Source organism: Muntiacus reevesi, chromosome 17 (genome assembly GCF_963930625.1).
Source record: "Muntiacus reevesi chromosome 17, mMunRee1.1, whole genome shotgun sequence".
NCBI classification, from domain to species: domain Eukaryota; kingdom Metazoa; phylum Chordata; class Mammalia; order Artiodactyla; family Cervidae; genus Muntiacus; species Muntiacus reevesi.
In genome coordinates, this window is record NC_089265.1 from 45,398,215 (window position 1) to 45,413,413 (window position 15,199).

At 37.3% G+C, this 15,199-nt stretch overlaps 1 protein-coding gene across 1 annotated transcript in view; it reads left to right on the plus strand.

Moving 5' to 3' along the window:
* The window catches only part of GDA (guanine deaminase), a 95,045-nt gene extending 82,671 nt beyond the window's left edge, over nt 1-12,374 (plus strand). Inside the window, exons 11-14 of the mRNA XM_065908151.1 lie at nt 6,570-6,716; nt 10,076-10,206; nt 11,291-11,318; nt 12,304-12,374. Of these exons, the coding sequence (XP_065764223.1) occupies nt 6,570-6,716; nt 10,076-10,206; nt 11,291-11,318; nt 12,304-12,374 (377 nt within the window). The remainder of the gene's footprint in view (nt 1-6,569; nt 6,717-10,075; nt 10,207-11,290; nt 11,319-12,303) is intronic.
* Nucleotides 12,375-15,199: the final 2,825 nt, after the last annotated feature.

The following is a 15,199-nucleotide window of genomic DNA, read 5'->3' on the forward strand; positions in this document are numbered from 1 at the left end:
TACTTTCCCAAACAGCAGAAATTAACACAATACTATTAACTCTACTTCAATAAAACAAAACATTTTAATTTAAAAACCATTTTGTTAAGTGCACAAAGCCAAGCACAAAGCCGAGCACACGCTCTGTGGTCCCACGTGTATGAAATCCAGGGCCCACAGACTGTCCCGGTTAGCAACAACAGAGCTAACCTACATTGACAGAAATCAGAAAACGGCTGCCAAGCAAAAGCAGGTAGAAGTTCATATCTCCCATGTGCACTTCATTCTGTCTAAAGGGGCTGATATATTTTTCTAACTAGCTTTCCTGTTAAGAGGTGTTGCCTTTCCTTTCTGACTGACTTCACTCTTTAGGACGGTCTCTAGGTCCAACCACATCTTTACCCATGACCCAGTTTCGTTCCTGTTTTGTGGCTGGGTGGTGGTCTTTTGTATATATGTACCACATCTTCTTTGCCCATTCTTCTGTTGATGAATGTTTAGGAAATGGCAACCCACTCCAGTACTCTTGCCTGGAAAATCCCAAGGACGGAGGAGCCTGGTGGGCTGCAGTCCATGGGGTTGCCATGGACGGAGGAGCGTGGTGGGCTGCAGTCCATGGGGTCGCCATGGACGGAGGAGCCTGGTGGGCTGCAGTCCATGGGGTCGCCATGGACGGAGGAGCCTGGTGGGCTGCAGTCCATGGGGTCGCCATGGACGGAGGAGCCTGGTGGGCTGCAGTCCATGGGGTCGCAGAGTCGGACGCGGCTGAGCCACTTCCCTCCTGCCCTGGCTGTTGTAAACAGCAATGCCGTGAACACTGGGGTGTGCTCTGTGGTGACTGAGATGGGAAGGAAATCCAAAAAGAGGGGGACATATGCATACATAAAGCTGGTTCACTTTACAATACAGTAAAAACGAACACAACATTGTAAAGCAGTTATACTCCAATAAAAAGTGATTAAAAGTAAAACATCAATGAAAAAAAGTGGTTGCCAAGATTTGGGGTGGGGAGGGGAACTCCTGAAAAGGGCCATGACGGACCTTGCTGGGGTGAGGGAAATGTTTAATATCTTGTTTTCTGAAAGGTACTTAGATGGCTATATGTAGTTACTAGCATTCATCAAACAGAACACAAGTGCTGAGCATTTTATGATATCTTAATTACCCCTCCATTAAAAAAAAAACAAACCACGTAGCTAGCTGTGAGAAGTAGAATTATTGTTGTGGAAAATTAAATCAGTGATGTGGAGAATGAAGTTGACCAAAGATCAAAGAGGGTGTTTGAGAACAATCTCCATGGAAGATAAGAGAGCATGGCAGCAGCAAACAGGATTTTCCTGACTAAGGATCCAGGACTAATGGAACAGAAGCAACCATCAGCACTGAAGAACAAATCTTTTCTGAGCTTACTGAGCTTACTGTAATGAAAGAACTTACCCTCTCCTGGTCTAAACCATAACTGAACCAATTGTGGCAAAATATTTGAATTATAAAGAAAAAGAAAAGAAAGTTCTAAGATGCTGAGGCAAGGGGAAAAGTTAGTTATCAATAACACAGTTAAAAACCAATTTTTGTTGGCCTGCAAAATATCAAGAGTTTGGAGAGAAAGTGGTTGTTATTCAAGAATATTATATTGGGCCACATTCTCCCTCATGTGTGAAGGCAACAAAATTCTCAAATGTACAAAGGTTTGGAAAATATTCTCCCCATGAACCCTTTGAAAAAATTACTTGAAAATCTATATCATTCAATGAGTGATTAGGCAAAGTGAAGGGTCATGGTATAGGGAAGTATGGTACCACAGGATGTCAGGGAAGGCTAAAATCAATTAAAACAGAAATAACAATTGTAAAGGAGTTTTAAAAATGACAGAATGTGTACAATGTTAAAAGTAATACCTTTTAAAAAATATCAGACTATGAGTCTTAAACTGGTCTAACAGCTTTAATAAACAACAATATAAACATTTAAAAAATCAAAATGGCAACATAAATCAAGGTGTTTCCCTCTGGGAAGAGGTTCCTGGGACCTGAATATATAATACTGTCTTTGAAACTGAGTGTTAGGTCCTTGAGTTTTGGTATTATATTTTCCCTGTATCATTTGACTGTCTTTAATATTTTATCATAAAATCTTAAAATAATGTATAGGCTGCAAGAAAGAACTTCCCAAGTACTAAAAATTGTTTTACTTTCTGATTTTGTTAACAGAAACCAAGAAGTTGTGGTTTATGTGTAAGGTTGAAAGAATGAAGATGTATTTGGCAAGTGGGAGCAAAATTATGAGTGTATAAAATTTCCTTATCTCAAAAAAAAAGGACATAGCAAATTATAAAAACAAAACAAAACCCAAACAAACCAGTAACCTGAAAAAATATGGAACAAGTTTACATCAACAAGACCTACAAACTCTTCAAAACAATGGACATGGAGCCAGGATGCCACTTTCTAGGGACAAATTCCTATCTTTCTAATTTACTTCAATTAATTCCAAAAGCAATATTCTTTGATCAACTTGTAGACTCCAATCCAGTGATTACATGCTTTTTCAAAATTCATTATTCTTTTCCTAATCTACACATCTTACATGCCAGAGTATTCAGTATAATCATTCCTTGGAACTTCCTCGTTTCTCATGTGCCTCTCTCTTTCCTTCCGCCCTCCGGCCCTCGTTTTTTACTTTTAATTAACCTTTGAAAAGCCCACCTTGGCTGTCTCAGCTCTTCCCCTTCAAATGTTTACAGCTGAGCAGCTGGATGTTGCTGGAAAACATTTTTCTAGTGGTTTCATTTTAAATGTTGCTTTCAAATCCTAAGTGGCCCTTAGCGCTACCCAAATAGACAATTATGTTTCTCTAATATGTTCCCATATTCCAAGACAGACTTACCTATTTCTTCCTAAATATTTTATCCCAAATCATACCCTTCTCGCTTCCAGCTAGTGGCCTTATCTCATCAGTCATTGAGAAAACAGATGCGATCAGAAGCCTTTCCTTTATGTTCCCACCACTAAATTTACATACCTTCCTCCATCTGCTTGCATTTTCTCTCCTTTTTCTCTCTGCAGCTGAAAAAATTTCTCTTCCAGTCTAAGTCAAAAACAAACATACCCTGAGGTGTGTCCTGTAGGCGCTCCTCTCTCTTGATCTCAATAGATCAATTCCATTGGCCAGTAACTCTCGTGTATCATCGTTACCTCCTCCCTCCTAGGTCATTCCTTCTGCATACAAACATTCTGTAGACCTCCTGATCTTTTAAGCAAAGGTGTGAAGAAAACCTCTCTGTTAATTAGACACCCTCTTCTGGCTCCTGCCCCACTTCTCTACCCCCCTTCACAGCAAAACTTCATTGAGTACGTACTCACACTACACTGCATCCAGGCACTCTCCTATTCCTCCACCCACTTCAGCCTGGCTTCTTACCACCCTCCATAGTTACTATCCTTGTCCTTTCTCCCCTGGATTGTTACCACGCTACCATCTCTTTTGGAGGAGGAAATGGCAACCCACGCCAGTATTCTTGCCTGGAGAGTCCCATGGACAGAAGACCCTGGAGGGCTATAGTCCATGGGATCGCAAAGAGTCGGACCTGACTGAGTGACTCACACACACACACACACACACACACACACACACACACACACACACACACACGATCTCTTTTGCTGCCAACTCTAAAAGACACCAGTCTGTCTCTATCACACTGGACTTCTTGTCGAAATACTCTTTCCTTGGATTCAGTGAAACCACACTGGTTTTGCTTCCCTTCTTCCTCTCTTGCCTGCCCTTCTTCATCTTCTCAGAAGGCCCCTTCTCTTCCTGGCCATTCAAAAGCTTTCCTCAAGGCTCAGTCCTAGGCGCTCGCCTCTTTTCAACTCTCTTCTTAGGAGTCATCATCTGCAACCATGACTTAACATGGGCTACATATATGCAGATGACTCAGATTTTTATATCCAGCCCAGACTCCTCTTTGAATTCCAAACCTGTATTTTCAACTGCTTACTTTCTCCTTTCTCTTTGACCCCTCCTCATACAACCCTCAAACTTTATCATACCCTCAAACATCTAAGCCTATCCTCTTAAATGCCTCTCACACCTCATACAAGCATACAAGAAGCCATTGCTTCTTGCTTAAACTCCTGCACTAGCTTTCTAATGGTCTCATATTCCTAGGCCCTTCTAATCCAGTATTCTCATTTCAAAAGAATCACAATGAAAATATTTCACTCCCTCCTGATTACCACCTTCAGTGTGATTTTGAATATGCCAACCTCTTTATGAGGCCACAGAGTTCTGCATGGTGTGACATCCCTCCACCTCCCAGCCCCACCTCGTGCTGCTCTCCTCCCTACAGTGCTCCCTTTTAATCCCTTCTGTGAATCACACCCCCTCCTGCCAAAAGACCTGAGTGCCTTTTGTTCCTCTGCCTGGAATACCCTGTGTCTCTCTAAGCATGGTTGAGTTCTCATTTTTGCCATAGTTTAAATGTTGTTGACTTAACAAGGTCTTCTCTGACCATCCTGTCACAATGGGCTTTCTACCTCCATTTTCTTTATCACTAACTGAACATGGCTTATTATTAATATTTGTCTTTTTGTATGTCTCTTTTCCTTCTCCATAAGATAGTAAGCTCATGCAGTGCCTGTAACTTTTATTTATGATTGCTTTAATAAATCAAGTACAAAGAATGTGCTCAGTAAATCTGTTGATAAATGAATGAATGAATAGGATGAACACATACATATAGAATTACTTCCTTTTATTCTTCTATTGCCCCCTGGCTCAAGTTTTTATTCTTATATGGTTTTCTTAGCTGCTTCTTAGATATTTTGAAATATATATTCAATCTTTACTTATTTCCATACCATGTAGTGATAGCATTTTATTTTGCCTTTAGATTGAACATTTTCTTTGTTCTAGTAATAAAGAAAAAATCAATAGACAAAGTATTTCAAAGCATAATATGCATGTTTCCCAAATCATATATGTTTTATTAGCTGGATGCTGTGATAAAATGAAAGGTTGATGGATGGTTACTGTATGTTAAAGTGGACTAAGTAAGTAGATGAGTAAAACTTGTCAAGAAACTGGATGAGCCTCTGGTAATACTATTCTGGCTAAAGAAAAGTATTTTCTAAAACAAAAAAAATCATACAAGTTTATGTAAAGACGTAAGACAGCTGAACATAAAATTAAACTGCAGTCTAAGATTACTTAGAATTAAACTGCAGTCTAAGATTACTTAGTGGGCTATTATTTTTGATCTTTGCAATATACATAGGCACTAACAATTATATGTGTCTACCAAGATGTGACAAAAGGAACTCTTGAAATATTAAGTGTATTTTATTAGCTATAGATGTACTTTTCCTCTAATAAAACATGTTAGCTTACTTGACATTTATACTAATTCATTTAACTTCTATATTCATTCTTGTCAAAGGCTATATTTCAATTTAATTAAGATTAGGGACTTATTTAAAACACTATAAAAAATTCTCATTCCTCATCTAATGATGCCAGTGACAAATGTAAAACTGTCTATATCAGCACTGCTCATTTATTACACTAATTTTTCCAGAATATTTAAGTTCATTCTAAAAGCTCTTCCTGAAAAAATTATCATAAAGAAGTAGCTATTTAATTCCCAAAGTCATCATCAGAATTAAAATAGAGTTAAGACAAGTTTTTAGAGCATAGAACTATGAATTTATTTTAAATCTCATGTTATCTATAATGTAATCATATTTGACCAATTTCTGCGAGAGTTTAGGGAATAGTCAAAGATGTTTCTTCTCTTAACTTTATTGAACATTTGGGTATTGTGCTGGGTTGAATTATGCTCCCCGTACCACCTCCCCCAAAAGGAGATATCTACCAAGAACATGTAAATATGGCCTTATTTGGAATAAAGATCTTTGCAAATGTAATTAAGGTAAAGCTCTTAAGATGAAGTCATTGTGAATTAAGGTGAATCCAGTAATGAATGTCCTTGTAAGAGACAAGCAATGAAAGGTGCATAAAGACACAGAAGAAGGCTATTTGAATATGGAGGCAGACATTGGAGCTACACTGCCACAAATCAAGGAACACCAGGAGCCCCCTCAAACTGGGAGGAATCAGGGAAGATTCTTCCCTGGACACTGTAGGGATGGTGGCTCTGCCACACTTTAAGACTTCTGCCCCTCAAAACTGAGAGAGAATAAATTTCTGCTGGTTTCTTTTTTTTTTTTTTTTGCCATGCATGTGAGATCTTAGTTCCCCAACCAGGGATCAAATCCATGCCCTCTGCAGTGGAGGCACAGAGTCTTAACCACCAAACTACCAGGGAAGTCTGAATTTCTGATGTTTTAAACCACCACATTTGTGGTAGTCTGTTTCATCAGCCCTAGAAAACTAGTAGAAGTATAATTTGATATTAATCACAAGTTTTGAATTCCTTTAAATATTAGTCTGTGTCTATTCTGTGTTTGTAGATAAAGTCTTTTCTCTGAAGTATATTAGAGTGACTCTATCTGTCATTAAAAACAGAAAAAACCCTATATACCTAATAATCCAGCTCATAAAGTTACTGTTTATTTTATCTACCTCAGATGTGGCTGGTGGTTATTCATCATCCATGCTTGATGCAATCAGAAGAGCAGTGATGGTTTCCAATATCCTTTTAATTAATAAGATAAATGCAAAAAGCCTCACCCTTAAAGAAGTCTTCAGACTAGCTACTCTTGGAGGCAGCCAAGGTAATGATGAGCATTTTCTTTCTTTCTCACAAGATGTACAACCATGCCAATCTATGTCCTTGGCTGAAGTATGAAGGCTCATGATGCTGACCTCAGCAGGCATCACCATATTCATGATTTGCATCTCACATAATATACCCAAAGCTTAGCAAGTGAAGTACACTTGCTAAGTACATGTGATGAATCATTATTTGAATGATTTGAATCATTAATTTAGTAAGTTCCTTGTTTTTGGCAGAAGAGACGTTCAGTATGCAATTATATTGTTGTAATGGATACTTGCATTGGTCACATGCATATGAGTTCTTCAATCAGTTTTTTCCCATCAAGGCAAGTAAAGTGCTCTCTATTGACCTGAGTAGTAATAATAATAATAGCCAAGACTTACTGGTTTCTTACCATGTGGTAGGCACTATGCAACATGCTTTATGGATGCTGTTATTTAATCCTCAGAACTACTGTTATTGATTCTATTTTACCAACCAGGTACCTGAGTGAGGCTTACACACCTGTCAGGCTGCGGTATATCATTTGAATCTAGGAAATCTGATACCAGAGTGCAGATCATTGCTTTCCACTGCAGTATCTTCCTGTATAAATCTTTTTTTCCTTCCTGTATAAATCTTAGCCTAGACTATGTATTTTGTTTATATACTTAAGTACACTAATTACAAGCCTCCTTCAAAAGAGAAAGTTGTAAAAATATAGCTGGTTGATATGCAAATATTGTTCATCAGCTTTTCCCAGTTCTCACATGTAATTGTATTTTTACTGAAGAGATAGAACTTGGTAACTGCATTGCTTTCACTTTAGTATTGTAGTATAATCTGGATGGATGATAATGAGCAAAGCATGAAACCCTAGGTAGCTAGTGAGAAAGAAGAACACAGATCTTGAGACAGGTGTATCTTTTTTAATATATCCTGATATTTATGATAAATACCCTAGATGTTAGAAATGAAGTATGATGGAGGCCAGGATATCCTGGGAAGAGAAACTTCCTGGCTGTTTTCTGAATGTTCTGCTATGATGAATGACATAAAGAACATTTCAAGAAAAAGGTCATATGCTTTGCATTTTCCCATGCCTTATGACCTCCTTTTCTAAAGTTCTAAGTTTTAAAAGTTCTGTACTTTTAACAAGTGTGACACTCCCCACCTTCACATCTGAGTTCATATAGTTGTCCTACCACCTTAACTTCATGGTGTAAATGACTTATATTTAAATAATGCTTTTTTATTCTAGGCTGTCTGTGAGTTGTTTCATCAGGATCCTGTTATCTGACCAGGCTGGCATGGGGTGCTTACCAAATCATTTCTACCTTGATGTACAGCTTTCAGATCTATTTTCTGGGCCTCTGAGGTTACTGTTACAGAATTTCCTTTCCTTAGCTTGTGTCTCCACAAGAGTCTGAGTGAATGAGATGAATGCTTCCCTGTTAAAAGCTGGACTCTTCCTAGCTTTACATTCACTCTCAAGATTAAGATATGCATCAGTCGCTTTCACAGAGCCAACATCTGCTCCAGAGACAGTAAAACTGCATTTCTTAAACTGCATTTGAGTTGCTTACCAGCACAGCTAGGCCTCTCTGCAATAATATGAATTTAGATCAATTTACAACTCACTGAAAGTAGTTGTGTCTTTTTTTTAGTTCATACCTGAACTCTCCAAATTCTAACAAATAATCCAGTTAGTTTATATATATATAATCTCCAACTCTTTGCAATCCCATGGACTGTAGCCCATCAGGCTCTTCTGTCCATGGAATTCTCTAAGCAAGAATACTAGAATGGGTTGCTATTCCCTCTTCAGGGGATCTTCTTGACCCAGGGATCGAACCCAAGTCTCCTGCATTGCAGGCAGATTCTTTATCATCTGGGCTACCAGGGAAGCCCTTATATAGTGGGGCTATACTACACACACACACACACACACACACATCTTGTCAAATCCTGGCAAATGAACCTGGTTATCTGGCCTGTTAAACACACAATAATTTTATGTTTAATACAGTTATCAAAAACTCATGTTTGTCATGCTATTTGTGAAGTGAAAAATGACAAGTGTCAAATGAAAAATGTCAAGTGTAATCAGTGAAGGGGGAGAAGATTTCTAGTTATTTTCTATTTCATTCAGTTCTTCTCCCCACAATCAGAAATCACCCAGCTGCTTTTTAACTTTTCTAATTATGTTTGCACCTCTGTCTTCCTATAAGAATTCTTTGGCTAAAACGTCTCTTTTCTGAGAATAAATGAGTTACCCTTTAAATAGCCATTTAAGAACAAGCAGGATTTCTAAATGTGTGCTTAAAGCATTGCCAAAAGACTTTTGGATATCCATACAGAGAAATATAATGCGGCGGTTATTGTCTAATATTTTCACACAGGACTATATTCTGACAGTGACAGAATACAAAAAATACACGTAAAAATTCAACTACAAAATGCTGCACTCCAGTTGACCTTTCTTTCATGCATGCTTCCATTTGGAACACTCTATCCACATTATTGGCTTTAAGGAGCTTAAATTCAATACCCTCACTGACCAGGAAAACCAGCTACCCTCATCTTTTGAAAGTAAACCATAAAAATGAGAGATGTTCTTCCTTGACATCACTATTCATGGAACAAGAATTCTAGCTGTGAGATGGATCAGGTCAATAGACATTATTGACCTATGCCCTATGTAAAGAATCATTCTTCTTTAGCAACCAGGAAATCTTTAAGGTTACAGAGAAATTAGTCTGCTTTCTAAAGCACTGGGACTCTTGAGTTATGAGGATCCATTTACTTTCAGAAGTGAATATTTTTCTTCTATTCAGATCATTTAAGGAACTTAGGATGGATATGCCTGCATTGACAAACATGCAAAAAAAAAAAGATAATTAGTTTTTACTTATTTGAAGTTCATTTCACTGACACAAAAGTAGATCTTGTCAGCTATTTTGTAGAACAAAAGAATAAAAAGGGGAAGGAAAGGAGTTGGAATGTTGGAAGGAGAATAGGAGAGGAAAAGAAAGACATTAGGTCAATCATCATGTTTCTTAGGGGAATGAATGGAAATCATAGACCAGCTGGACTGTGAAGGGTGCTGGTAGAGCCAAAAGAGACATACCATCAGAGTTATTAATATGATCAGGGTGTTGAAGAGACCTCTTTGTTCTCAGATATTGCTTTCCCTCTCCTTTCTCTGCTTTCTGTAAGTCGAAGTCTTGCGGTCTACTGGAATGCTTCATTATTAAGATACTGATTTTTTTCCCCCAGTGATATGTTGGCATATTCTGTCCTTGTAAATTGGGATATTTACATGGTCCAAAGCTTGGAGATACTGACTGTTTGTTAATTTATTCCACCCTGTAGCCCTGGGGCTGGATAGAGAGATTGGAAACTTTGAAGTGGGTAAGGAATTTGATGCCCTCCTGATCAACCCCAAAGCATCTGACTCTCCCATTGACCTCTTTTATGGGGATTTTGTTGGTGAGATTTCTGAGGTACGTAAAAGGAAGTTGATCAAAAAGCATTTATTTCATGAACTAGTCATAACAACTTCCCTATAGGGAAAAACAAAGACACTGAAACAGTTTAATGGAATGGAGGAGACTCTTCTAAGGGAAGCTAGATCCTTTTAAGTTATTATAATTTCATGACAATAATGGTATAAATAAACACTTCTATTTTGAATATATTTGTATATTTGAAGGTACTTGACCCTAAGAAAACATAATATAGTTACCACTTATTGAACATGCTTTCTATCTGCTAAATGGCATGGGATTATGCACTTTCATACATCATTTTTTGTTTAACTATCAGAACTATTATGAGAGGCACATGCTATTAATATTACTGTGTGGTTTATGGGCAGTGAGACTTAAGGAAGGTTAAATGATTTCCTAAGAACTCATGGCTATTAATTAATAGACAGAGTTTGGATTCCATTCCAGGAATTTCTGACTTTTGGGGTCTGGGTTCTTGATCACAGTGCTACAATGATTCTCTTAATTATAAGAAAGTGAGTTTCATTACTTTGTCCCTCTTATCACGTTTTTGTATACATAAAATAAGCTGGTTTTTCTTACTTTAATAACAATTCTTTATGAGATGGTTTTTCTTAAAATTTAACTATTGCCACTTAAAAACTGATCCACTTATGAGAGTAAGTGTGATATTAAATATAACATACTGAGGTTTTTAGAAGAAAAGTGCTGGATTATTTGAAGTTAATAGCAGGAATGTGGAATGCAGGACTAAAGAAATTTACATGTGGAACTGCAAACAGACAGTGATAATCAAGATAGCATCTTTTATGTAAATATATAAATAAGTTTGGGCATTAAAATGTACAACATTTTTCTCCTCTGTGGGCTATATATAAATATATATATATATATACATATATATATATATATTTACAAAAGAAAAAAAGTCTGTGTTTAGAAAAAAATAAAAATAGATTTTTGCCATCGAGAAATAAGTTTATATTTCTGGGTTTTGCCAACCACTATTCATTGTCAATTTGCTTTTCTAAGTGCAGAAAATACTCTTTTTTATTATTATCTTTATTTTTCATTTTAGGCTGTTATCCAGAAGTTCCTATATCTAGGTAGGTATATATGTCTCTATGCTAAATAAAATCTTCTGTTGTCTCTTGGTATGCTCTCTGCATATATTGTACCATATGTTAAGCATTATGTGTGATCATTTGCTTAGACTTATTATTGTTTTTAGCATTCCTTAGCACTGAGCCCATTTGTGGTACAATATTTAAAGGCACTATTTGAAATGAACACGCTCTTTGAGAACATAGTATTAGACCCTAAACTTGAGGAACGGCAGGTAAGACAAGATCACCCTGTACTTCCTCCTACACCTGTTCTGACCCTTCAGCCTGCCCCACCATGCTGTGTTTGTGAGAAGCATGTGGTGGAGTCTCTCCATGAGCGCTTTCTTAACATGCTGTTTAGTTGCTAAGTCGTGTCCAGCTTTTTTGTGACCCTGTGGGATGTATCCCACCAGGCTCCTCTGTGCATGGGATTTCCCAGACAAGAATACTGGAGTGGGTTGCATTTCCTTCTCCAGGGGATCTTCCTGATCCAGGGACCAAACCCATTGCATTGGCAGGTGGATTCTTTGCCACTGAGCCACCAGGGAAGCCAGTTTTTTTTTTTTAAACATACTCACATTCAACTCTATTCAACGAGAGAGAGAGAGAGAGAGAAGTAAATAGTATAGAAGATTCTATTCTTCCTCTCACTCCATTGAGTGACCTCTGAGTTCTGAGTGAATTTGGAGTGGGAGAGACACATGTGGGATTTCTTGTGAAAGCTCAATTCTTGCAAGCCCTTCATCTCACCATGCTGAGTATTATTCTGGAGCGTAAAGATAAGTATTTCTTTTACAACTAGGGCTGGAAATGGAAACCACTCATTCTAGCTAAAAGGACAGTGATGGAGGGTCGATTCAACTTTACGTGAATTCTGCTTTAGGCGTGTATTTCAGGCTCTAGTCCTCAGATTAGATGCTGCATTTTCTATTGATCATATCTCCCTGCTCAGGTTTAAACAATGATTCCTTGATGCTTCTTTCAGGAGATGACCGAAATATTGAGGAGGTGTATGTGGGCGGAAAGCAGGTGGTTCCCTTTTCGAGCTCCGTTTAAGACCCTCAGCGTCTACAGGTTTTCCTGGGGTGACGCAGTTCTGCATCTTCTTGTGCCCAGGTGGAGTTAGGAAGTCAAAACACAGTCCCTTGTTCTCGGCGTGACTATCTCCTTCTGTGTCTAGTTACAGTATTCACTTGACAAACCGTTTGAAGGAAGTTGTGCTCATTCTCAGCTCTGGTTAGGAGGATTAAAAATTTCTCCTTTTAGAACTGTTTAAGGTTTACTTTAAAGCTCAAACATAAGGGAATGTTATTACTGGTGGTGTTCTTCTTATGGGATTTAAATAAAATCTATTTCACATTTGGAAACGTGGAGAAAAAAGGATATTCCTATAAGGTTAGATAGTTTCAGCTAGTAAATGTGAAAATTGGAAAACAAAATGAACCAGTGAGTATATTTTTACAAGGGAGAAAAAGTTAAGACTATGAAAAAACATTGGAAAATCATTTCGGATTGTGTTTGAAAATTACATACTGAGCATACTAATTTAAAAAGTGAATCTGTTGAATTTTAAAATGTGTTTCTAGGTTGACCTTGTGTTCTGGAAATTTGCACTTAATGGCATTTGCATTTCAGAGATGTGTTATTGCTGTGCTTTGCCTTCTTACAGGATAAATGTCAGAAATCGAATGCCACACGCTTTCTTAATATAGTTCTGTGCTTCTAAGTGTTTGACAGAAGTTGGGTATTAAAGATTTAACGTCTCTTGGGAATATTATTCACGTAACTACATAGCATAAATAGCTGTATTTTTGTGTACTTTGAAATACCTTAGAGTATAACTGTGTGATGCTATTATTGCTTCAGTTTTATCAGAAGAGAAACAAATTCCATACTGCACTGTTGTGTAGATTGGTGTCTTCATAAATTGGGGCAAGTTCTGGGCATCCAGGAGGTGTCAATACTAAAAGGAAGGGTTTCATTGTGATGACCTGTCCTCCCAAAGAACTATTCCATAGTTGTTGGGAATTTCATACTCATGTCAATCTGTTAGAACTTTAAAATAAAGGACAAATCCTATTAGATAAATATTATTAAAAATCTTTAAACCCTGCATATTGAAATTACTCTATTTTCAATTTTATCTTGCCTTTTTAATTCCTAATAATTTTCAAGACATTAGAATTCTAGGATGATAGAAAATATTTAGATGGCCCACTAATGTTTATATTAATAGGACTTAATCTGTACTAGACATCTAGAAACAGTAAACAAATAGTGTTTTTATGTTTCCTAATATAGTGTGCTTTCCTATAACCTAGAATTAAAAACAAATTATGACTTTATGATAAAATCCCTAAGAAAAATTGATATGAATGTTATTTAAATGCTATATTTTTCTCATTTAACTCCAAACCCTATAAACCAACAAGAAAAAGGAGATTTTTCTTAATATATGATAACATACCTAGGGCTTAGAGCTGACTCCTTATTATCACCGCATGGTAGAGAACTATATGTAATATCACTAACTCCATAACCACAGAATGAAGAAGAAAATTTCTTCCCCGGTACTATAAATTTTATTCTTATACAGTTATGCTAATTCAGTAGTCATTTGCTCAGTCTCTGGCCCCTCACCCCTCGGAAACACTTTCAGACTCGTGTATACCCTACAAGACAAGATAGAACAAATTTTGGTTTTGTAGAGTTTGTGTTGTGAGGTATTAACTCAGTAAAAACCCAGTTTCCAGTCTTACTCTCTGTATTTCCAGAATTCCTAGCTACAGAGCCATGTCAAAGATGCCCCACCAAATTTCATTCCATTTCTCTCTAGTCCTGGCAGGTGTTTTCTAATCTATCTCCCCAATCCCTGCCAAAGGAACTTGGTTACCCTAGCGTCTAACCCACATGAGTGGGCAAAGGAATTTGGATGATGTGCAAGATTTGCTGATTGGCAGAAGCTGTTCTTAGCCTTGGAAAGATCCTACACTTTTACCTTCTCTAAGGATGTACATTTTCATGCTGAATATCAGTTTTCATTTAGATTTAGGACTCATGTGCAGTAAATATAAGTGTAGCATCAGAAGCAGGAAGAATGGCCATATACAACCAGCCTGTCAAATGTTAAATTTAGCCCTGATAATATATTAGAACCTGAATTTCTTTTCTAGTAAAAATAGAATGTGTTAAAATTTGAGCTCCCTGCATCACTTATGTGTTTTACTTCCCCAAGTACAGTATTGCTGAATGTTGCATATGCTTTTTGTGGTAATGCAGGCATTAGACATACACATGCCCAGATGTTCTGCACTTTGAAATGTTGCTTTTGCTCAGTGTGGGTTGACTTTTGAATTGCAGAGAGGCAGTATTCCAAGTCAATTCTGTTTGTCACTTTATTTTGAATATTTTGCTCTCAGACAGCAAAGGAAGGATTAAAACATCTTCACAGCTCTCTCACCCTACTCTGCACTATTTGCCTCAGGTCTCATGAGATTTTTAATAGAATATACTTTAACAGGTAAAAATGTATTCGATAGTAGAGACTACCATACATTTAAAAATATTTTTGCAACCAGAACACAAAAGCAGGCTAATCAGCCAACGTAAATTTAATTTTCAAAAGAGAGTAAAATGTAGGATTAGGAGAGGTTGTCCTTAAGAGGTTGTAAACTGAGACCAAGGAAACTCTGTCTCCTTATTTATTAGCCCAGCTTCTTCTGATTTAATTGCTGAAGGTTTTAGAATCCAAGAGAATATCTTGGAATAAGCTTCCTTCATGCTAGAAGGAGGTCTTTCTAAATTAATATTATGATCATTGAACCCCATTGGATCTCTTTTTCTTTCTGTGAGGATTCTGCCTGGTCAAGGAAGTTGATGGG